This window comes from Tursiops truncatus, chromosome 3, assembly GCF_011762595.2.
Source record: "Tursiops truncatus isolate mTurTru1 chromosome 3, mTurTru1.mat.Y, whole genome shotgun sequence".
In the NCBI taxonomy this organism is placed as follows: Eukaryota; Metazoa; Chordata; class Mammalia; order Artiodactyla; family Delphinidae; genus Tursiops; species Tursiops truncatus.
In genome coordinates this window covers 42,670,396-42,694,158 of record NC_047036.1, presented here as the reverse complement: position 1 = coordinate 42,694,158, position 23,763 = coordinate 42,670,396, and the positions used below count along the sequence as shown (strand labels likewise).

Here is a 23,763-nt window from a genome sequence, read left to right as displayed (position 1 = left end):
GGAATATTATTTGGCAATAGAAAGGAGTAAGGTATTGTGGTGATGGTTGTACAACTCTGGGAATATTCTAAAAACTTTTAACTGTACACTTTAAACGGGTGAAAGATATGTAAATTATATCTCAATAGAGCTGTTAAAGATAATCTTAGGTTTTCAAGAAATTTACTCAGAGAGTTTTGGTTAATTGGAAAAAGCTGGATATTCACTCACTCTAATTTGACAAGTTAGAAACAACAGTGGTATCACCTGCCTTAATTAGAGAAGAATCAACTAACAAGTTGCTTCACGAGGCATCTTAGAAGTAATAGATGTTGAGCGCTCCAAAAGACAGGAAAGATCAGCTAAATTGAAAAGAGCTTATCGAAAACTAGTAAATCTTAGCAAAAAGCAAAATCATTCTGAAGAGCCATTTAAAGTAGAATGTTGACCACTTTCGTGGCCAAGAGTCCTTTATTATGAAAATAAATGAACGCCTCTGATTATGTCATGCATTGTCCAAAAAGACATGGCCCACTGCCGTTCGGGAGCTTGCAGTTGAGCTGTAAGACTGCTTTGTGAATTAATGATCACAGTATGAAGATACACAAGAGACATAGTAGTATAGAGGAATTGCATGTAAATAAGAATTAGGAATCAGAGAAGTGTTCTAAATAAGAGTATTTTAAGGCCAAAAGGAGTTCTTTAAATGAAGAATTGGAGGAATGGTTTATGCCAGGTCAAGGGATCGATATGTTTAAGAAACAGTTAAGGCCTGAGATACCATGACCCATTTAGGAAATTACAAGAATTCGGATGGCTGAAGTGAAAGAATACTTATTGGTGAAGTAACAGAAGACACGGATAAAGAGGCAAAGGCCAGATCATGAAGAGTCTTCTATTTTAAGCTAGAAATAACTCTGGTTGGCTATGAGACCCTCCTTCTCCCTTATTTGGGATTGGCTGAACTAAGAGTTAGGCTTCTGTGTCCCTAGGTTAATAGGGTAGAGGAAGAGTAGTCCTATAATTCCCTGCCTAACAATAGGATTCATAATGCAGCTGCTGCAGTCAGATACCACCCTCATAAAAGGTAAGTTGAGGTCAGAGGTGCTGTAGCCTCTTTGAATCAATAGAATCTGTAGAAAAGCAATGATAGTGAAAACACTGTTAGAACCTTGGGATATCACTAAAGCATTGCTGACATGGTAATTCAGAGATGGGTGATGACTGATCCCATGCCCAAATCCCATCTCACTGTCTGCTTTCTTAAACAACTTCCAATATCTGTAAGCAGCCATCAAAATGGAGTTAGAAGTATAAGAAATTTTGCAGGGGAGCATTTGTGAAAGAGGAGGGCAAGCAGGAGTAGGTAGCTACATCAGACAATATTGTAGCTCAAATCTACAAAAGGAGAAAAGGAAAGGAGAATTGGGTAGGAATAGATTAAGAAAGTCTTAACCAACCCAATGTGAAGCTCTGTCAAAGATTGCCTGCAGAGGAGTCTAGGGTTGGGCAAAAGTGGTCAGGCCCAAGTACTCTGCTTTGCTCAGTCGTTGGCTAGGAGCTGCCCAGGGAAAATGTGACTTCTTGATTAGGTCAGCACAGCCCAAAGAGGCTGCAGCTGGAGTTTTATCAGCTCACTGCATGCCTTGCATCAGGTTCTCACTTGGATATCGGAGTAGTGCATTTACATGGCTGCCACAGTGAAGTTTTATAATATTTTAATATAAATTTGTCATGTTAATGTTATTCCTAGTTATGGCCTAGGAATACCTTTAACAGTATTTAACAATATGTATGCTTGTTTTATTGTTGTGAATGGACTTCTTTAATTTCTCTTTATATCTTCTAATCAATTATAGATATATAAGAAAGATGTTGATTTCATATATATATTTATTTATTTATATAAAATTTTCTTTCCAGCTCCCTTACTTTGAACTCTTTTTTCCCCCAGCTTTACTGAGATATAATTAACATATAACACTGTGTAAGTTTAAGGTGTACAACATATTTGATGCACTTGTATATTGCAAAACGATTACCACCATAGCACCTAGATAACATCTCCATCACATAATTTCCATTTCTTTTTTGTGGTGAGAACATTTAAGATTTACTTTCTTAGCAACGTTCAAGTAATGCAGTATTATTAACTATAATCATGATGCTATACATTGGATCCCCAGAACTTATTCATTTTATAACTGGAAGTTTGTACTCTTTGACCAATATATCCCCATTTCCCCTACCTCCCCAGCCTCTGATAACCAGGATTCTGGTTTCTGTTTCTATGAATTTAGCTTTTTTAAATTCCACATATAAATGATATCATACACTATTTGTCTTTTTCTGTTTGACTTATTTCACTTAGCATAATGCCCTCAAGGTCCATTCATGTCACAAATGGCAAGATTTCCTTCTTTCTCATGGCTGAATAATATTTCATTGTATATATTTACCACCTCTTAATCCATTCATCTGTTGATGGACTTATAGGTTGTTTCTATATCCTGGCTATTGTAAATAATGCTGCTGTGAACATAATGCAGATGTCTCTTCAAGATAGTCCTTTGGATATATACCCAGAAGTGCGATTTCTGGGTCATATGGTAGTTCTGTTTAAAAATTTTTGAGCAACCACCATCCCATTCTCCATAGTGGCTGCACCAATTTCCGTTCCCACCAACAATATACCACGGTTCCCTTTTCTCGACATCCTTAAGAACACTTGTTATCTCTTATCTTTTTGATGATAGCCATTCTAACAGGTGTGATATATCATTGTGTTTTGTTTTTAATTTTTTATTGTAGTATAGTTGATTTACAGTGCTGTGTTAATTTCTGGTATATAGTAAAGTGATTCAGTTACACACACACACGCACATATTTATTCTTTTTCATATTCTTTTCCATTATGGCTTATTACAGGATACTGAAAAAATATGGAATGCTTCGCGAATTGTGTTGTCATCCTGTGCAGGGACCATGCTAATATTTTCTGTATTGTTCCAGTTTTCTTTTTCTTTTTCTTTTTCTTTTTTTTTTTTTTTTGGCTGTGTTGGGTCTTTGTTGCTGCGCTCAGGCTTTCTCTAGTTGCGGCGAGTGGGGGCTACTCTTCGTTGCGGTGCGCAGGCTTCTCATTGTAGTGGCTTCTCTTGTTGTGGAGCACAGGCTCTAGGCACGCAGGCTTCAGTAGTTGCAGCATGCAGGCTCAGTAGTTGTGGCTCATGGGCTCTAGAACGCAGGCTCAGTAGTTGTGGCACACAGGCTTAGTTGCTCTGCGGCATGTGGTATCTTCCCAGACCAGGGATTGAACCCCTGTCCCCTGCATTGGCAGGCGGATTCTTAACCACTGCGCCACTGGGGAAGCCCCTGTATTGTTCCAGTTTTAGTATATGTGCTGCCAAAGCAAGCACTATCATTGTTTTTGATTTGTGCTCCCCTGATAATTAGTGATATTGATCACCTTTACATGTACCTGTTGGCCATTTGTATGTCTTCTTTGGATAACAGCCTATAGGCATACGTCATTTTATTGCACTTTGCAGATATTGCGTTTTCTTGCAAATTGAAGGTTTGTGGCAACCCTGCATTGAGCAAGTCTTTCAGCACCATTTTTCCAATAGCATTTGCTCACTTCATAGCTCTGTGTCACATTTGAGAAGTTCTCACAATTTTCAAACTTTTTTATTATTATTGTTATGGTGATCTATGATTTTTGACATTTTTTAGCAATAAAGTATTTTTAATTAAGGTATGTATTTTTTTAGACATAATGCTATTGCACACTTAATATACTAAATATATTGTAAATGTAACTTTTATATGCACTGGGAAACCAAAAAATTCATGTGACTTCCTTTATTGTAATATTCACTTTATTGCAGTGGTCTGTAACCAAACCCAAAATATCTCCAAGGTATGCCCGTATTTAGTCCTCCGACCTTTTTTTTTTTTTTTTTTTTTTTTTGCGGTATGCAGGCCTCTCACTGTTGTGGCCTCTTCCGTTGTGGAGCACAGGCTCTGGACGCGCAGGCTCAGCGGCCAGGGCTCGCGGGCCTAGACGCTCCGCGGCATGTGGGATCTTCCCAGACCGGGGCACGAACCCATGTCCCCTGCATCGGCAGGCAGACTCTCAACCACTGCGCCACCAGGGAAGCCCCCATTTTTTAATTGAATTGTTTGTTTTCTTGCTATTGAGTTATATGAGTTGTTTATATATTTTGGTTATTAACTCCTTATCCAATATATGATTTGCAAACATTTTCTCCCATTTTGTAGGTTGCCTGTTCATTTCATTAATGGTTTCCTTTACTGTGCAGAAGCCTTTTAGTTTGATGTAGTCCCATTTGTTTATTTTTGCTTTTGTTGCCTTTGCTTTGGTGTCAAATCAAAAAATCGCTGCCAAGACCAATGTCAAGGAGCTTACCCTCCCCCCCCCCGTTTCCTTCTAGGAGTTTTATGGTTTCAGGTCTTACATTCAAGCCTTTAATCCATTTAGAGTTGATTTTTGTATATGGTTTAAGATAGGGGCCCAGTTTCATTCTTTTGCATGTGTCTCCCAGTTTTTCCAACACCATTTATTGAAGAAACTGTCCTTTCCCCATTGTGTATTCTTGACTCCTTTGTCATAAATTAATTGACTGTATATGTGTGGGTTTATTTCTGGGCACTCTGTTCCATTGATCTATATGTCTGATCTTTGCCAGTACCATACTGTTTTGATTACTATATCTTGTATTAGAATTTAAAATCAGGAAGTATGATGCTTCCAGCTTTGTACTTCTTTCCCAAGATTGCTTTGGCTGTTTGGGGTCTTTTATGTTTCAATACACATTTTAGGAATGTTTGTTCTATTTCTGTGAAAAATGCCTTGGAATTTTGATACGGATTGCATTGAACCTACAGATTGCTTTGGGTAGTATGGACATTTTAACAATATTGATTCTTCCAATTCATGAGCATGGAATAACTTTCCATTTGTGACTTTCTTTCATCATTGTCTTATAAATTTTAGTTTATAGGTCTTTCAACTCCTTGGTTAAATTTATTTCTAGGTATTTTATTCTTTTTGATGCAACTGTAATGGGATTGTTTCCTTAATTTCTCTTTCTCATAGTTTGTTATTAGTGTATAGAAACACCAACAGGTTTTTGTATGTTGAAATTGTACCCCACACGTTTTCTGAATTTGACTATTAGTTCCAACAGTTTTTTGGTGGCATCCTTAGGGTTTTCCATATATAGTATTATATCCTCCATGGATAGAGGCAGTTTTATTTCTTCCTTTCAAATTTGGATGGCTTTTATTTCTTTTCTTGCCTAATTGCTCTGGCTAGGACTTACAAAACTGTGTTGAATAAAAATGGCAAGAGTGGGCATCCTTGTCTTGTTCCTGATCTTGGAGGAAAAGTTTTCAGCTTTTCACCATTGAATATGATGTTAGCTCTGGGTTTGTCATATATGGCCTTTATTATGTTGAGATACATTCCCTCCATACCCAGTTTGTTGAGAGTTTTTATTATAAATTGATGTTGAATATTGTAAAATGCTTTTTCTGCATCATTGAGATGATCATATGATTTTTATTCTTCATTTTGTTAATGTGGTGTATCACACCACATTGATTTGATTGATTTGTACACGTTGAACCATACTTGCATCCCTGGAATAAATCTCACTTGATAATGGTGTGTAATCCTTTTAATGTATTTTTTAAATTTATTTATTTTATTTATTTATTTTTGGCTGCATTGGGTCTTTGTTGCTGTGCACAGGCTTTCTCTAGTTGTGGTGAGCAGGAGCTACTCTTCGTTGTGGTGTGTGGACTTCTCACTGAGGTGGCTTCTCTTGTTGCAGAGCACGGGCTCTAGGCGCGCAGGCTTCAGTAGTTGTGGCTGGCGGGCTCTAGAGCGCAGGCTCAGTAGTGGTGGCTCATGGGCTTAGTTGCTCCGCGGCATGTGGGGTCTTCCCGGACCAGAGCTTGGACCTGTGTCCCCCTGCTTTGGCAGGTGGATTCTTAACCATTGTGCCACCAGGAGAGTCCTAATGTATTGTTTAATTTGGGTTGCTGATACTTTGTTGAGAATTTTTGTATCTGTGGTCATCAGGGACATTGGCCTATAATTTTCTTTTCTTGTGTGTCTTTGTCTGGGTTTGGTATCAGAGTAATTCTGGCTTTGTAAAATGAGTTTGGAAGTGTTCATTCCTCTTTCACTTTTTGGAAGAGTTTGAGAAGGATTGGTATTAATTCTTGAATGTTTGGTGGAATTCACAGTGAAGCCATCTGGTCCTGGACTTTTGTTTGTTGGGAGGTTTTTGATTACTGATTCAATCTCTGGTCTGTTCAGATTTTCTGTTTTTTCATGATTCAGTCTTGGTAGGTTGTATGTTTCTAGGAATTTATCCAGCTCTTCTAGATTGTCCAATTTGTTGGCATATAATTGTTCACAGTAGCCTCACGATCCTTTGTAATATTTCTATTGTATCAGTTATGGTGTCTCCTCTTTCATTTATAGTTGTATTTATTTTAGTCCTCTCTTTTTTTCTTGGTTAATCTAACTAAAGGTTTGTCTGTTTTGTCTTTCAAAAAAAGCCAGCTCTTAGTTTCATGGATCTTTTCTATTGTCTTTTTAGTCTCTATTTCATTTATTTCCACTCTGATCTTTATTTCTCTTCCTTCTATTAACTTTGGGATTCATTTGTTCTTTTTTTTCTTGTTTCTTTAAGTGTAAAATTAGACCATTTACTTGAGATTTTTCTTATTTCTTGAGTTAGGCTTGTCATGTATAAATAATAATTTTATCATCTTCCCCAAAATTTGGGGCTCTATATAATTATATAAATATAATGCTAACTGTTGATCTAAAGTGATCATTCTTTTTCTTGTTGAGAAAGTATCCTTCTGTTGAGGTCTATCCCGATGGGGCTTTTTCTATAAACCCATATCATTGGAAGCACTTCATAGAGTAACTATGTGGTTTCCTTTACTCATAGAACTATGTATTAGATCAGTGGGAAAGAACTACAAGACAGAGCTGCTAAATAAACTGAAAAACCTAACAGTCAAACTCTTCGGTACGCGGGCCTCTCACTGTTGTGGCCTCTCCCGTTGCGGAGCACAGGCTCTGGACACGCAGGCTCAGCGGCCATGGCTCATGGGCCCAGCCGCTCCGCGGCATGTGGGATCCTCTCGGACCGGGGCACAAACCCGCGTCCCCTGCATTGGCAGGTGGACTCTCAACCACTGCACCACCAGGGAAGTGAAAGGGCTATCTTATCTTGAAGATTATGACTTTGGAGGAACTAATGTGATTGGCCGTGGAAAGAATCAGAACATGTGAAATTCCTTAAAAATTTATTGATTTAAATAATTTTGCCTATGTAACACATAATAAAAAAAAAGACCCTTTACACTTTGTGCAGAATGTCAAAAAAAAAAAAAGTATGCTTCTATTCCCAATTTAAGAGTTTTTTAAAAAACAGAAGTGGAAATTGCCCCCACATTTTACTTTGTTGCTGACATGTAAAATTTTAAAAGATTATAGACAGAAGGAGAGACTTTTCCTAAGAAAAATACATTTTGAATTGCTTCCACAGATAAAAATTCAGATGAAAGCTAGCAGACAAAAAACTTGATATAAAACAAAAGTATGTAATATTTTTTTTATCTTACTTCCTGATTTCTTTTAGAGCTACTGCTTCTTAGTTGTTCTCACTTCCTTTCCTAAAATATTATGGTAAAAAGCCAGGGGGCTTTTTTTTCATTTCTACTTTTTACACTAAGGAATCACTTGTGATGAGTTGTCCTCCACTTTGCCACCTCCTTTGCCTAGATGCAGCACTGTTTTTGAGTAAATCATGATCTTTTTCTACATAAAAGAAATTTTTTCATTTTTATATTAGCAAACCTTAAAGACAAAAATTGGCAGTGCTTTTAAAATGTTATTTTATTATTCTTATTTGAAAGTAACTATGTTTATTGTGTTTATTGTAGAAAATTTAGAGAATATAGGTAAGTGATTAATTTACAATAAATTCCATTAGCCAGAGATAACCACTATTTAGACTTTGTGTCTATCTCTGCAGTCTTTTTTTTTTTTTTCCACATACACACACTTTTTAAAATAAAAGTAAAATCGTATTATACATGCTATTTGACTTATGAACATTTGCTGTAGCATAAAATCTTTCTCTGGAACATAATTCTTGCATAATATGTACCACTGAGCAACTGCATCATAGTTTAGCCATTCCCCTCTATGTAGACATTTAAATTATTTCCAGTATTTTTAAGCAATGCATTTTAGATTAGCCATTGAAGAATGTTAAATGACAAATTCTCCCTTCCCTGATGACTTTTCTAAGTATTTTTCTGGCAAATTCAAGTAATAGAAGAGGAAGGACTTCAGAGTCAGACAAATTCAGTCAGACACCTGAATTTTTTTTTATTGAGGTAGAGCTGATTTACAAGATTAGTTTCAGGTGTACAGTGTAGTGATTCAATATATTTGTACTCCATTACAAAATAATGATTATATTTCCCTGTGCTGTACAATGTATCCTCATTGCTTATTTATTTTATACATAGTACTTTGTATCTCTCAATCCCATACCCCAATCTAGCCCTTCCTGCCTTTCTTCTACCCACTGGTTCACCACTAGTTTGTTCTTTATATCTGTGAGTCTGTTTCTGTTTTGTTCTATTCATTCATTTTATCTTTTAGAGTTCATGTATAAGTGATAACGTATACTATTTGTCTTTCTCTGACTTATTTCACTAAGCATAATACTCTCTAGGTTCATCCACGTTGCTTCAAATGGCAGAATTTCATTCTTTTTTATGGCTGAGTAATGTTCCATTATACATATATATACCATACCGTCTTTATCCATTCATCTGTTGATGGACGCTTAGATTATTTCTATATCTTAGCTATTGTAAATAATGCTGCTATGAACATTGGGGTGCATTATCTTTTCAAATTAGTGTTTTCATTTTCTGCAGATAAATACCCAGCAGTGGAATTGCTGGATCATATGGTAGTTCTAATTTTTAGTTTTCCATTGACTGCACAAATTTACATTCCCTCCAACAGTGTACTAGGGTTCTCTTTTCTCCACATCCTCACCAACATTTGTTATTTATAGATTTTTTGATGATAGCTATTTTGTGTGAGATGTGAGGTGGTATCTCATTGTGGTTTTGATTTGCACTTTTCTGATGATTAGCAATGTGGATCATCTTTTCATGTGCCTTTTGGCCATCTGTGTATCTTTGGAAAAATGTATATTCAGGTCTTCTGCCCTTTTTTTTTTTTAGTTTTTTTAACATCTTTATTAGAGTATAATTGCTTTACAATGGTTTGTTAGTTTCTGCTTTATAACAAAGTGAGTCAGCTATACATATACATATATCCCCATATCTCCTCCCTTTTGCGTCTCCCTTCCACCCTCCAAATCCCACCCCTCTAGGTGGTCACAAAGCACCAAGCTGATCTCCCGGTGCTATCTGGCTGCTTCCCACTAGCTGTCTGTTTTACATTTGGTAGTGTATATATGTCCATGCCTCTCTCACTTCATCCCAGCTTACCCTTCCCACTCCCGTGTCCTCAAGTCCATTCTCTACGTCTGCGTCTTTATTCTGGTCCTGCCTCTAGGTTCTTCAGAACCACTTTTTTTTTTCTTTTTTTTAGATTCCATGTATATGTGTTAGCATACAATATTTGTTTTTCTCTTTCTGACTTACTTCACTTTGTATGACAGACTCTAGGTCCATCCACCTCCCTGCAAATAACTCAATTTCATTTCTTTTTATGGCTAATATTCCATTGTATATATGTGCCACTTCTTCTTTATCCATTCATCTGTCGATGGACACTTAGGTTGCTTCCATGTCCTGGCTACTGTAAATAGAGCTGCAATGAACATTGTGGTACATGACTTTTTTTTTTTTTTTTTTTTGCGGTACGCGGGCCTCTCACTGCTGTGGCCTCTCCTGTTGTGGAGCACAGGCTCCGGACGCGCAGGCCCAGCAGCCATGGCTCACGGGCCCAGCCGCCCCGTGGCACATGGGATCCTCCCGGACCCGGGGCACGAACCCGTGTCCCCTGCATCGGCAGGCGGACTCTCAATCACTGCGCCACCAGGGAAGCCCCCCATGACTCTTTTTGACTTATGGTTTTCTCAGGGTATATGCCCAGTAGTGGGATTGCTGGATCGTATGGTAGTTCTATTTTTAGTTTTTTAAGGGACCTCCATACTGTTCTCCATGGTGTTCTGCCCATTTTCTAATCAGACAGACCCTGTATTTGATCTTGCCCTGCCACATACTAGTTGTATGACCTCAAACAGAAATAACTGATATAAAGTACCTTTACAGAGTAGTCATTTGTTGATTCCTTTTCTTTCCCTTTTCAAGTATTTGTTAGTATAATGTTAGCCTTGAGGAACTTTGTAAAGACATTTTAATATTCTTATTCCCTGGACAAAACAGAGACAACTGATTTTTAGTAATCAACTTTCAGCTACTAATATTCATTTTCCAACTGTCAGTTTTAATATGTTTTTTCCCCCCCCCCTTTTTCTCCTAGAGATAAGATTTCAGTTTCCACAGCTGACTGGGGTGCTTACCCTTGCTTTCTTTATTCATAATTGTATTATCACCCTCTTGAAGAACAACAAGAACCAAGAAAACAATGTGAGTAATTACCTGAGGATTTGACTTTTGTTACCAGATATTAATTTTTAAATTTAAACCACAAAACAGTGGTCTGCAAACTTTTCCGTAAAGGTTCAGGTGGTAAATATTTTAGGCCTTGTGGGCCATGTAGTTACAATGACCCAGCTCTGCTATTGTGGCATGAAAGTAACGATAATATGAAAACAAGTGGGTGGTGACTGTGTTGCAAAAAAAAATTTTTTTTTTTTTTTTACACTTTTGGTTGAGATTTTCCTTTATTGTTGATACCATGTTATCTGGTTTTAATATTAATGAACACACCTCTCAGATTTTTAAAAAATTTCTGAATAATAGTAGACAATAGTTTTGCCCTAGTCAAGAATATACTTTTGGTTTTATTTGTTTTTTTTATCCTCCTGTATACTTTATTTTTATTTATTTTTATTTTTTTAATTTTTTATTATTATTTTTTTTTACATCTTTATTGGAGTATAATTGCTTTACAATGGTGTGTTAGTTTCTGCTTTATAACAAAGTGAATCATTTATACAAATACATATGTTCCCATATCTCTTCCCGCTTGCGTCTCCCTCCCTCCCACCCTCCCTATCCCACCCCTCCAGGTGGTCACAAAGCACCGAGCTGATCTCCCTGTGCTATGCGGCTGCTTCCCACTAGCTATCTACCTTACGTTTGGTAGTGTATATATGTCCATGCCTCTCTCTCGCTTTGTCACAGCTTACCCTTCCCCCTCCCCATATCCTCAAGTCCATTCTCTAGTAGGTCTGTGTCTTTATTCCTGTCTTACCCCTAGGTTCTTCATGACATTTTTTTTGCCTTAAATTCCATATATATGTGTTAGCATACGGTATTTTTCTTTCTCTTTCTGACTTACTTCACTCTGTATGACAGACTCTAGGTCTATCCACCTCATTACAAATAGCTCAATTTCATTTCTTTTTATGGTTGAGTAATATTCCATTGTATATATGTGCCACATCTTCTTTATCCATTCATCTGAGGATGGCCACTTAGGTTGTTTCCATCTCTGGGCTATTTTAAATAGAGCTGCAATGAACATTTTGGTACATGAGTCTTTTTGAATTTTGGTTTTCTCAGGGTATATGCCCAGTAGTGGGATTGCTGGGTCATATGGTAGTTCTGTTTGTAGTTTTTTAAGGAACCTCCATACTGTTCTCCATAGTGGCTGTACCAATTCACATTCCCACGAGCACTGCAAGAGTGTTCCCTTTTCTCCACACCCTCTCCAGCATTTACTGTTTGTAGATTTTTTGATGATGGCCATTCTGACTGGTGGGAGATGATATCTCATTGTAGTTTTGATTTGCATTTCTCTAATGATTAATGATGTTGAGCATTCTTTCATGTGTTTGTTGGCAATCTGTATATCTTCTTTGGAGAAATGTTTGTTTTTTTGTTATTGAGCTGCATGAGCTGCTTGTAAATTTGGAGATTAATCCTTTGTCAGTTGCTTCATTTACAAATATTTTCTCCCATTCTGAGGGTTGTCTTTTGGTCTTCTTTATGGTTTCCTTTGCTGTGCAAAAGCTTTGAAGTTTCATTACGTCCCATTTGTTTATTTTTGTTTTTATTTCCATTTCTCTAGGAGGTGGGTCAAAGAGGATCTTGCTGTGATTTATGTCATAGAGTGTTCTGCCTATGTTTTCCTCTAACAGTTTGATAGTGCCTGGCCTTAATTTAGGTCTTTAATCCATTTTGAGCTTATTTTTCTGTATGGTGTTAGGGAGTGTTCTAATCTCATACTTTTACATGTACCTGTCCAGTTTTCCCAGCACCACTTATTGAAGAGGCTGTCCTTTCTCCACTGTACATTCCTGCCACCTTTATCAAAGATAAGGTGACCATATGTGTGTGGGTTTATCGCTGGGCTTCCTCTGCTGTTCCACTGATCTTTCTGTTTTTGTGCCAGTACCATACTGTATTGATTACTGTAGCTTTGTAGTATTGTCTGAAGTCAGGGTGCCTGATTCCTCCAGCTCCGTTTTTCATTCTTAAATTGCTTTGGCTATTCGGGGTCTTTTGTGTTTCCATACAAATTGTGAAATTTTTGTTCTAGTTCTGTGAAAAATGCCAGTGGTAGTTTGATAGGGATTGCATTGAATCTGTAGATTGCTTTGGGTAGTAGAGTCATTTTCACAATGTTGATTCTTCCAATCCAAGAACATGGTATATCTCTCCATCTATTTTTATCATCTTTAATTTCTTTCATCAATGTCTTATAATTTTCTGCATACAGGTCTTTTGTCTCCTTAGGTAGGTTTATTCCTAGATATTTTATTCTTTTTGTTGCAGTGGTAAATGGGAGTGTTTTCTTGTTTTCACTTTTTATTTACAAAAACAGACAGTGGTCTAGATTTCCCCTATGGGCCATAGTTTACTGTAGAGCAGTCACTAAAAAAAAAAAAGATGTACAGATAATAGCAAATAGTGGTGATAGGATCTTTAAAAATACCCAAGTAATCTAAAAGAAGACAGGAAAAGGGAAACGAGACTATATGGGACAAATAGATAACAAACAGAAAGATAATAGATTCAAACCGAGTAGTATAGATAATTCCATTAAAAATGGTCTAAAGACTACAACTAAAAGACAGAGATTGTCAGTCTGATTAAAAAACAAAATGTAACTATGTGCTGTCTACAAGAAATTTACTTTAAAGATATACCATGCAGACACTAAACATAAGAAAGGTGGAGAGGCTGGGGGGTTTTGTTTGTTTGTTTTGTATTTGTTTATTTTTGGCTGTGTTGGGTCTTCATTGCTGCACCCTGGCTTTCTCTAGTTGTGGCGAGCAGGGGCTACCCTTTGTTGCGGTGCGTGGGCTTCTCATTGCAGCGGCTTCTCTTGTTGCAGAGCACAGGCTCTAGGTGCACGGGCTTCAGTAGTTGTGGCTCGTGAGCTTTAGAGCAGAGGCTCAGTAGTTGTGGCGCACCAGCTTAATTGCTCCACAGCATGTGGGGTCTTCCCTGACCAGGGATCGAACCCATGTCCCCTTCATTGGCAGGCGGATTCTTAACCACTGCGCCATGAGGGAAGCCCCAAGAGAGGCTGTCTTAATATCAAAGTAGACTTCAGAACAAGGAGTACTGCCAAAGATAACGAGGAACATTATATGATGATCTTTAAGGATCAATTCATCAAGAAGACATAATAATCCTAAACACGTATGCACCAAGTGACAGAGTTTCCAAGTAAATGAAACAGCAACTGTCAAAACTGCAAGAAGTAAACAAATCCACAATTATAATTAGAGATTTCATCACCCCTCCCTTAATAATTGATAGAACAAATAGCAAATAAGGATGTAGAAAACATGAAAAACACTATCAACCTACTTGATCTAATTGACATTTATAAAAGTCTTCTCTCAAACAAGAACAGAATGCACATTCTTTTCAAATGCACATGAAACATTTACCAAGATAGACCATATGCTGAGTCACTGAACAAGTCCATAAATTTGAAAGGACTGAAATCATACCAAGTATGTTCTTTGACCACAATGAAGTTAGAAATCAAAAACAGAAAGAAATTTGGGAAATTGACAAATATGTGGAAATTAAACAGCATACTCCTAAATAACTAATGAGTCAAGAAAGAAGTCACAAGAAAAATTAGAAAAGTACTTTGAGATTACTGAAAATGAAGACACAACATAATGAAATATATGGGATGCAGCTAAAACAATGTTTAGAGAGAAATTTATAGCTGTAAGCACCTACGTTAGAAAAGAAGATCTCAAATCAGTAACCTAACCTTCTATGTTAAGACACTGGAAAAAAGACAAGCAAACTAAACCCAAAGGAAGCAAAATTTAACCAGTTACCTGTGGCCTTATTTGTACAATTTGAATTCTATTTGATAGCTTCTAACCATGTAAACAAAGATGATGAAGTTCTAATAGGAGTCTATACAATTGTTACTGAAATACAAAGGAAAGAAGAGTTCACTGTGCCTGGGGATTCTGAGAAGGCTTCAAGTAATGTTTGGCAGAGTCATTATGAGGGCCTTTCTAAGTAGAAGGAAGTTAGGTCTCAAATTAGGGCAAGAATATAAGTCAAGCTCTTCCATTTTCATCTTTATTGTTACCTGGTTACATACGACTGGCATATTACCTGTGAGTGGTGTTGGAATTGAGTAAACCTTGATTTTTCCCAACTTCCTAGCTTGGTGATCTTCAAATTTCATTTTCTTTGTATATAAAAATAGCCTAATTTGATACCTACCTCTCAAGTTTTTAATCATAATCAAATATTATAAAATAGGAAAAGTATTTAACATGACCTAGTGTATAGTAGGGGCTAGAAGTTTTTAGCTTTTCTACCTCTCTTACCCTTGCTTTCCTGACGTTTACAAACTGTGGATCTTTCTGTTAACAGGAGAGTATCCCGCAGATTTTTTCTAGTGCCTTTAAATTTGTTTTGCAATGAGAACATATTAAGTCTTCTCCAAGATTTCTTCCTATGATATTAATGTTAGAGTCTCAGAAAAATATATAACTGAACCACATCAGTTATTTCTTTCTCTCTTCTCTCATCACTGCACTAGATTTTAATGTTAAAACTGGCTTTTTACCAAAGGTTCAGGGTAATACAAGAAAGCCATATGCAGAATGTTGCTTCACTGTTTATTAAGAACTGTAATTGCGATAGTCTTTGTTAAATTGCTCAACATCCTTTATACAAAGACTGTGGAGAGAAAATTTCCTGTGTTCAAGGCTAGGAAAAAGTTTCTCTTAATAAACTCATTGTTTGACAGTAAGTGTCATATAACTATTCTTGTTTCAATTTTTGCTTTGACTTTTGGAAAACTTAAAGTATTAAGTTCTTTTATCTGTTTCTATAACTTTTCTTAGGCAAATGTATTTTTAGAGTTTTTATCTTTCCCTGTATCCCTCACACTTTAGATAGGGTTTTTATTTTGGAAATGTTTAGTCTTACTGTATTTTTATCATAAACAGTTTTAAACCTTTTGAGGGAATAGGAAGAAAATGTTACTTATCCTAAATAATCATTTGGAACTTTGGGGTGTAGAGGGAAAATTGAGGATAAACTTTATGGCCTTTACTCTTAAATTCCTCTCCTTCACAAATTTCCTGACTTGAACTAAGCTGCCTACCACACGTTTAGCAAGTTTAGAGATATGTGGGAAAAATCTATTTTATCTTTACAGGAAATAGTGTATGTCATTAACAGTGTATACCTTGGTGTCAGCCAAGTCACCTATCTATCCTTATCAACTATGCCAGCTTAGACCAAGTACCACAGAAACACATTTTGTGAAGTCGGATTCTCATGTATATTGGGTCATTCTATCCATAAGGCTGTGTTTCTCAAACTTTACCACCAAAGTCCCCTTAATGACAGAGAACAACACCTTGTATACACTGGGTATCTGGGGGTGAAGAACACAATTTCAGTGAACTCTCATGTTTTATCTTAAACACTCATGCATATTTTTATTGTGCTCATAATTAGTTTGTCTTACTAGAAAACAGTCTGAAAATAATGAGTTAAATTACAGGCAGACTTCAGTTTGCACAGCTCCCATATGCATGAATTTCAGTTACTATGGCTTAGTTAAATTATGTCAGTACCCCCTAACCACATGGTTCAAATTTAGGTTGCCACAGGATTTGAATTATGAGTACTTGCATAAAGTAGTAACTACTAGCCCTTCAGTTCATAATTCACTCCATAAATTACAGATGCACAACATGATTAGTTACCAGTCACACCACTTCTTTCAAAATCTGTCAGAGGTTGGTCACTGCCCATCTATTATTCACGTTACATCCAGATGACAAAGCAGATAGTTCAGTTGCCTCCTTGTCACCAGGTGGTAAACCCACATTATATTTTACAAAAATGGCGAATCAAAAGGAAATTGGCAAACAAACACAAAAGTGCAAAAATGAAACAAAAAGTCATAATGGTGGAAATGAAATTTGAATCAAACATATTTGACTGTGGAAATGTTGACATTGCTGCCGTTCAAGAGACTCTAGGTATGCAGCCAGAGAAACTTAGGCAAGGTGAACTTATCAACATGAATGAAGAAGGTGGTTGTGATGAAAAGGCTGAAGATGTTGCAGAGGAAATGACACTATCAAAAAACTTCACATTGAAAGAATTCTTAGCGATACTTCACAACATTGAAAGCACAAAAAATGAAATGTTGGAAGCTGATGAAAACTTAGAAGAAAGGAATATGACAGTTCACCAAAGCATAGAATGGAAGTTTGCTCTTACAATTATACCATGAGAAAGAGGAAGCATCACGGAACAATCATAATTTTTCGCATTGATTATTATGATCGCACTGCATGGTCATTTTTTTTAACAACCATTAATCTATTAAAATAGTTGATATAAGCAGCTGCACTGGTGACTTCAACTGCTCAATACTGGTGGAAGTAATCTGCTTAACAGTCTCTGAAAGACTGTACAAGTCAATGAATCACTTACAGATCTTCATCTGGAACCAACTTTGAAAAATCTTAGAGTCTTAGAACCTTCATCTCAAAGAGTTTTTCTTGTAGTGACTCCCAGAGTCTTAGTTGGCCTCTGAACTGGTCCTTTCGTTTTTAGATATTTTTCCTTTGTGCCTCTGATCGAGTCAGCACACCCCTTCTCCAGAGATGTTATGCTGTGGCTGGATGGAGTGATTCTCCCTTGGTGAGGTGTTAAAGGGGTCTTCCCAGTATCTGCAAGCCTTTGCTGCAGCACAACTTCCTGACTGACCTGTTCCTGGGCGAGAGCAAACAGTGGTGAGGCAGGAGCAGACCGACCCCAACTGTGCTGCAGCTGCGAAGGTATCTTCCTCAGAAAGGTGTCCAGGCGCTTTCACAGTCTCATACTACCATGAAAAGAGAGGACTGTCTGTACTTAGCTTTTTTGCTCCTGAAAATTCTTAAGAGGAAGAGCTTTGCTGGAAATTTACACCAGTTTACCTGAAGGTGTGCATTCCTCAGTGTGAGAAGCTCCGGACTGGGTAGAGAGGTGAATGTTCTGTTCATAGTCCCCGAAAGACATAGGAAGAGTCCTGCCTGCCTTTCATACAAAAACACTCAAATGGGCCTTGAAATCCATATTCCATATGTAAATACCATAAAATGAGTTCTTGTTTCTACTGAGTTTGGGGACTAGCATTTTGTAGAACTAGTATGTGAGGTTCAGCTAATGAAGTGTAACTCAACTTTTGTCCCTTGTGGAAGATATCTTTTTAAAGGCTTAAAAATAAAAGTTGAAATGGGTGATGTCTTCTTACTGTCTTAATTGATTGAAACTAGTATGTGAAATGCGGCCCAGCGTTCAAAAAATCAGTTATGCTTCATGTTAACTTCTTAAAATATTAATAATTACTAATGATAAAGCTAATATTTATGAAGCACTGTGTGCCAGCAAAATTCTAAGCAGTTTAAATACTTGTAAATATAGAACACTCTCCTTTTGACTATACTTATATATTGCATAAATTAAGCTAAACTAAATGGTACTATATTCTGAGAAAAACTTTGTCATTTGATTTATTTAATGATTGTACTTTTAATCAGGTGTCAGTAAGTAATTTGACTCACAGATGTTTTGTTAATATCATGATACAATATTTTCTTGAGATTTAAGTCAGAAAATATGAAGCTTGTCAGGAACTCTGAATTCTTAATGTTGATGTTGAGTTAGTCACTCACAGATCAGTAAAAAAAAAAAAAAAAGCTTGAAAATAGAAAAGATATAAGAATAAAAAGGCCTCATTCTCTTCTATATAAGCTATAGTTGGACATGGATCTAAAGACATTTGTGAAGGAGAACAGTGAGGCTCCTACACAGGTGTAGTGCTCAGATCTTCCAGGTTTTCCAAATTTGACTTAATTTCATGGGTTTTCTTTCACCAAACGTAATTTTTTATATGTATAACTAAATGAGATATAATTTCTATTTTTAGTAAGGCATACCTTACCAAAAAAAAAGCTGTAGAGTTGAAGATCATCCAACTCATTTCTTATCATCAGAATATGTATTCTTTATAACCATCCTGGATATGGTATTTCCTCATCTTGTTTGAATTTCCTCATCATGTTTGAATCAGAACCTATATTGTGCTTTTTTGTTTTGTTTTGCCTATCTTTGTTTAGTTTTATGCCCTGCTTACTTCTTTAAAAACTATTTGAGATGCCTTATATCTTAATTTATTATTCACTTCTTGCTTCTTATGAATCTGTGTCGTTTACTCAACTATATACATCAGCAGAAGTTTTTATGTAAATGTTTGCGGTAGGTCTGTCATTTTCTTAGTAAATGCTCCACTGGATAGTATTTTCACTATGAACAGTACGTGGAACAGATAGATTATAAAACGTATTTGAGAAACAGAATGTGCTCCCAGATCCACTTGTGTCCCAGTTGTCATTCTTCCTGTCATTAGTTCTCTAGTGCCAGCCCTGCTAGCCACTGCTTATTTGCGAGGCAGAATAAGTTACCTTATTAATGTGTAGGATTCTTGACACATTACCAGTTCATATGGTCACTTGTGCCTGTTTTTTGAATATTTTTTTACTTTGAGCCTCATTTTCTAAAAGATGGTTTTTTTCTACCATTTTCCATTAAACAGGCTTTTAAGAGGCCGTATCTCCAGGCCTAGAATAGTGATGGCTTGTGTTCAAGCCAGAGAATAGCAAAGCCCACATATGTGCATGCTCTTCATAGGTGGCATGTTTCCCAGGATTGTGCTAAACCTCAGCTGCTTTTTATATTAAAATATCATTTCTGTTCATTAAAGTATTTTCAGATGAAAACGGATATGTACCTCTTTTTTAATATATAAATTTATTTATTTGTTTATTTTTGGCTGCGTTGGTCTTCGTTGCTATGTGTGGGCTTTCTCTAGTTGTGGTGAGCAGGAGATACTCTTCGTTGCAGTGCACAGGCTTCTCATTGTGGTGGCTTCTCTCGTTGCGGAGCACCGGCTCTGGAGCGCAGGCTCAATAGTTGTGGCGCACGGGCTTAGTTGCTCTGTGGCATGTGGGACCTTCCCAGACCAGGGCTCGAACCCATGTCCCCTGCATTGGCAGGCGGATTCTTAACCACTGCGCCACCAGGGAAGTCCCCAGATATGTAACTCTTGACCTAGTTCTACTGAATGTACATTTATGCTACTGTGAAATAGAACTTTTCTGATTATAGTTATTTCTCTTGCATCTATATGTGTGCTTTATTGTATCGTTTGTTACTCAAAACTTGTTACCTCTCTTTCACCATTTTCTTTAGTATTGTTTATTAACTATGACACAAATGTATTAGAAACTGGTTAGCTCTCCATTGTAGTAGCTAAGGGCATGCAATTTGGAGCCAGAAAGTCTTTGGTTTGAATATTGACTTCACCAACTGTTCACTGTGTAACCATGAAAAATGTTGTAGGGACTTCCTTGGTGGCGCACTGGTTAAGAATCCGCCTGCCAATGCAGGGGACACGGGTTCGAGCCCTGGTCCAGGAGGATCCCACGTGTGCGCCACAACTACTGGTGCCCGTGCTCCACAACAAGAGAAGCCACCGCAGTGAGAAGCCCACGCACCGCAGTGAAGAGTAGCCCCTGCTCACCTCAACTAGAGAAAGCCCGCGTGCAGCAATGAAGACCCAACGCCACCAAAAAAAAAAAACAGAGAGAAAATAACCTAGCTGCACTAGTTTACTTATCTATAAAATGAAGAAAAGGATTGTACCTACATTAAGTGAGATAATATATGTACTGTGCTTTGCACAGAGCCTAGTACCTAGAAGCACTTAATAATTGTAGACAGCATGATTATTTTTACCTACATTTACTGAGTTCCTACTATGTGCCAGGTATTGTCCTGGGGATTGGGGATACAAAGATGAAGAAGACACAGTCCTTGTCCTCAGGGGTCTCATAGTCTAGTAGTGTGGACCAACTTAGATACGGAAAAATTAAAATACCAACATGATAGAAGAACTATTAACCTTGACTACTTTTTGGGTGTCAAAGGACATTTTCTTTCCAGTTGATATCCTCATATCATATATATAGATTCTTTTATAATAAAAATTCATGACAGTTACAATATAGGGTAGTAGATGCTACATTTCAGATATGTGTACAGTACTATAAGAACAGGGAAGCAGAAGGGGGAAACTATCTTATCAGGAAGGCCTTGCATCTTTGCCTTTTTATCTTCATCAGATTTTCCCCAAAGTTTGCTAAGATACACATCTTTGCAGGAAACCTGCCCAAAATAATGTGTTGATCATGTGGTATACTGGCTAAAGACTCCATGAAATGGTAGCTGTCCTTTTTTATATATAGCTCTCTCTGACGCAGCCTTCTTGGCCTTCCAAGGTTTTGCGTTCTGCAAAACTTCTTTGTTCTTGAGTGACATTGAGTAGGTTGAGGGTAGAATGACTTTCAAGTGTCATAATGGGAGACTACTACCCTTTGATATGAAAATAAGAGTTGCCTGGTTCATTTCTGTTAATAATACACAAGACCATCAGGCAACCCAAGGGGTGACTGAAGTCTAGCCTGAGATGGGCCCTAGAGCTTCAAGAACTAGAGGAAAGACTTTGGAACTTCCCTGGAGGTTTGGTCAGCCTCTCCTTCACAATTAGAAACTCTGAAAAGGCTGGAAGCAATCTCCATAATCCAGGTTCCTGTAGTTCCATAGCCTATCCACTGTCTAATTTAGGGTTTGAAATCCCTGTTTTGTTTTCAAGCTGATTGTCAACTTAGACCTAACTTTGGATTTCTCATATTTTGTTACTTGCTTTTTAAGTGAATTTATCAACATTTAAGTTTATAACTCTGTACTATTGCTTTAGCCCATTTAAGGAGGAACGTTTTCCCAAAAATCAGAAATGTTCTCTAATACCAAATGTCCAGTTTTCTTACTGTGGAATCAAACTAAAGCAAAATTATATATAATTTTTTTTCTTACCTGTTTTCTTAGCTTTCAAAGTAATGTGTGTTTAAAATGAAAACTGAATAGGCTTATAGCCATAATTTAGTTGTGCTGAATTATTTGGCCATAACTTTAGTGGTGATGGAGACCAGATTTATAAGCTGTGGGATCTGTTCTGTTTGGATCTGACAGCTGGCTTCATTAAATATCTTGGAGCTTTTTACTTTGCATGGGGATGGTTGGGAGGGTGGGAGCAGCAGTGGAAGAAAGCAATCCAATTTATTTAATGTTCTCCATTTGTTTACTGGTTCCAATCATAAGATTGTGCAGCTGTTTGAACAGCTGCCTTTTGATTTCCTTTTGTTTACTGTTTAGGTTTATTAAGCTTGTCTTTAATACCTGCTTATTGTCTGCGTTAGCTTTCCTTTATTAAATATATTTTAATATATACCAGTCTCTTTTGGTCTAGGCATGCTTTGATGAATTAACAAGTTAATTCACTAGAAGAAAAAAAAATTTTTAATTCCATAAATCATACAGAAAGTAACCTATTCTTGATTTCTTGTTGTCCCTTAGCTTTATTATTTTAGTTAAATATTTTATATTTTGGTAAATGAACTACATTTTGAAATTAAGTCAGAATTTCAATCATGTTAAATCACCATTTATGTTAACTTTCTAAGTCTGCCAACAGGTAGCTTAGTCTACATACTCCAGAATAGCTTTTAAAAAGTTGTCAGACTAATTGTAAAGTATGTGGATCTTGTTTTAACTACTTTCTCTGAGCAAACTGGATACCCAGGAGGTATACACAGGCACACAGAGCAAAAAGATAAATCTTATATTTATTTGTCAGTCTTATTATTTAGCCTATTCAGGCATACTTACTTACTAAAAATTTATTCAACATTGTGGAAATTTTTTTCTTTCTTTACAGGTGAGGGACTTGTCCATTGCTTATATACTGGTGACATTAACTTATTTCTATATTGGAGTCCTGGTTTTTGCTTCATTTCCTTCACCACCATTATCCAAAGATTGTATAGAGCAGGTAAGGCACTGTGTACCCTCTCTGTGTGATTGTTTACACCTTCATACCTGCAGAGCAAGCAGTGTGATACAGTAGCAAAATATAATACCAGACAGGCCTGAGTTTGAATACAATCTCTACTATTTACCGTGCATGTGGGAATTTAAGCACCTTACCCCTCCCTTGTGAGCTTCGGTTTCCTCTTCCATTAAATATTATAATAGATACTCCATAGATTTTTAGATGGACTCTCTGAGAAGTCCTACTGCATGCTGGCGCCTTATGGTACTCAAATAAATGATTCCTATTATATGCATAGTATTTTTGGGTGTGTGGAGAACTGTACTAGTAGTAGTCTTGAATTTATAAACCCTCCACAGAGACTATATTCAATTCCCTTATTTTCCAAAGTCCAGATCTGGAAATGTCTTGAATAAACTGGTGTCTTAGTTCATCAGTCCGTAATAATAGGTCTGACACCCATTTTGGTACTATGTGTCAAGTATCAAAGCAAAGAAAGACTATTTGACTGTTAAAAAGACAGAGGGAGAGACAGAAAGAATAAAGGAAACATTCTTTTACTAAAAGGTTGCCATAAATAATATTTTCTTTGCTTTGGCCTGTCATAAACCTGGGAATAGTATAATCTCTAGTTTTATGTAACTGAAGAATTTCTCACAAGAAATAGCATGCACAGGTGATTTTCTTTCTAGGCAGAAGAAATTCCTCTAATAGTGTAGTGGAGTATATAATATGATTTATTACAGATGAATTATAAAGGTTTTTTCAGCATAATATTGGTAATAATGTTCTCATCTTTATAAGATAAATAGGTTTGAGTTATTGCTGTTATGATAGCTTGAAATGTTCTCTTGATTTCCTTGATTCCAGAAGTTCTTTGGCAGCCAAATGTTTGCTGAAAATTCCCCTGATGTGAACAATCCCATATAAAGCCCACTCCCTTGGGAATAAGAATATCTGTGGTATTTGTATTTGCAAGGAAAAAAAAATCTGAGTGATTAGCTTTTTTTTTCTTAGATGCCTAACGAAAATGGAGAAAAGAATCATGAAAGGAAGGAGAAATAAATTCTTTTCTATTTATTGATAGACTGTACATA

At 36.8% G+C, this 23,763-nt stretch overlaps 1 protein-coding gene, 1 non-coding gene and 1 pseudogene across 27 annotated transcripts in view; 2 read left to right on the top strand and 1 right to left on the bottom strand.

The window, feature by feature from the left end:
• The window catches only part of SLC38A9 (solute carrier family 38 member 9), a 138,805-nt gene that overhangs the window by 69,015 nt on the left and 46,027 nt on the right, over positions 1 to 23,763 (top strand). For all 26 annotated transcript variants that reach the window (XR_012330685.1, XR_012330684.1, XR_012330686.1 and 23 more), the window contains 2 exons: positions 10,571 to 10,677; positions 22,553 to 22,666. Coding sequence is in view for 7 of the 26 variants with exons in the window: in XM_033852867.2 (XP_033708758.1) it covers positions 10,571 to 10,677; positions 22,553 to 22,666 (221 nt within the window). In the remaining 19 variants the exon portion in view is untranslated. The remainder of the gene's footprint in view (positions 1 to 10,570; positions 10,678 to 22,552; positions 22,667 to 23,763) is intronic.
• LOC117311996 (U6 spliceosomal RNA) lies at positions 2,916 to 3,001 on the bottom strand (annotated as a pseudogene).
• On the top strand, positions 6,885 to 7,015 carry LOC117312022 (small nucleolar RNA SNORA18). The gene has a single exon (XR_004526200.1). It is a non-coding gene; the product is annotated as a small nucleolar RNA SNORA18 (small nucleolar RNA).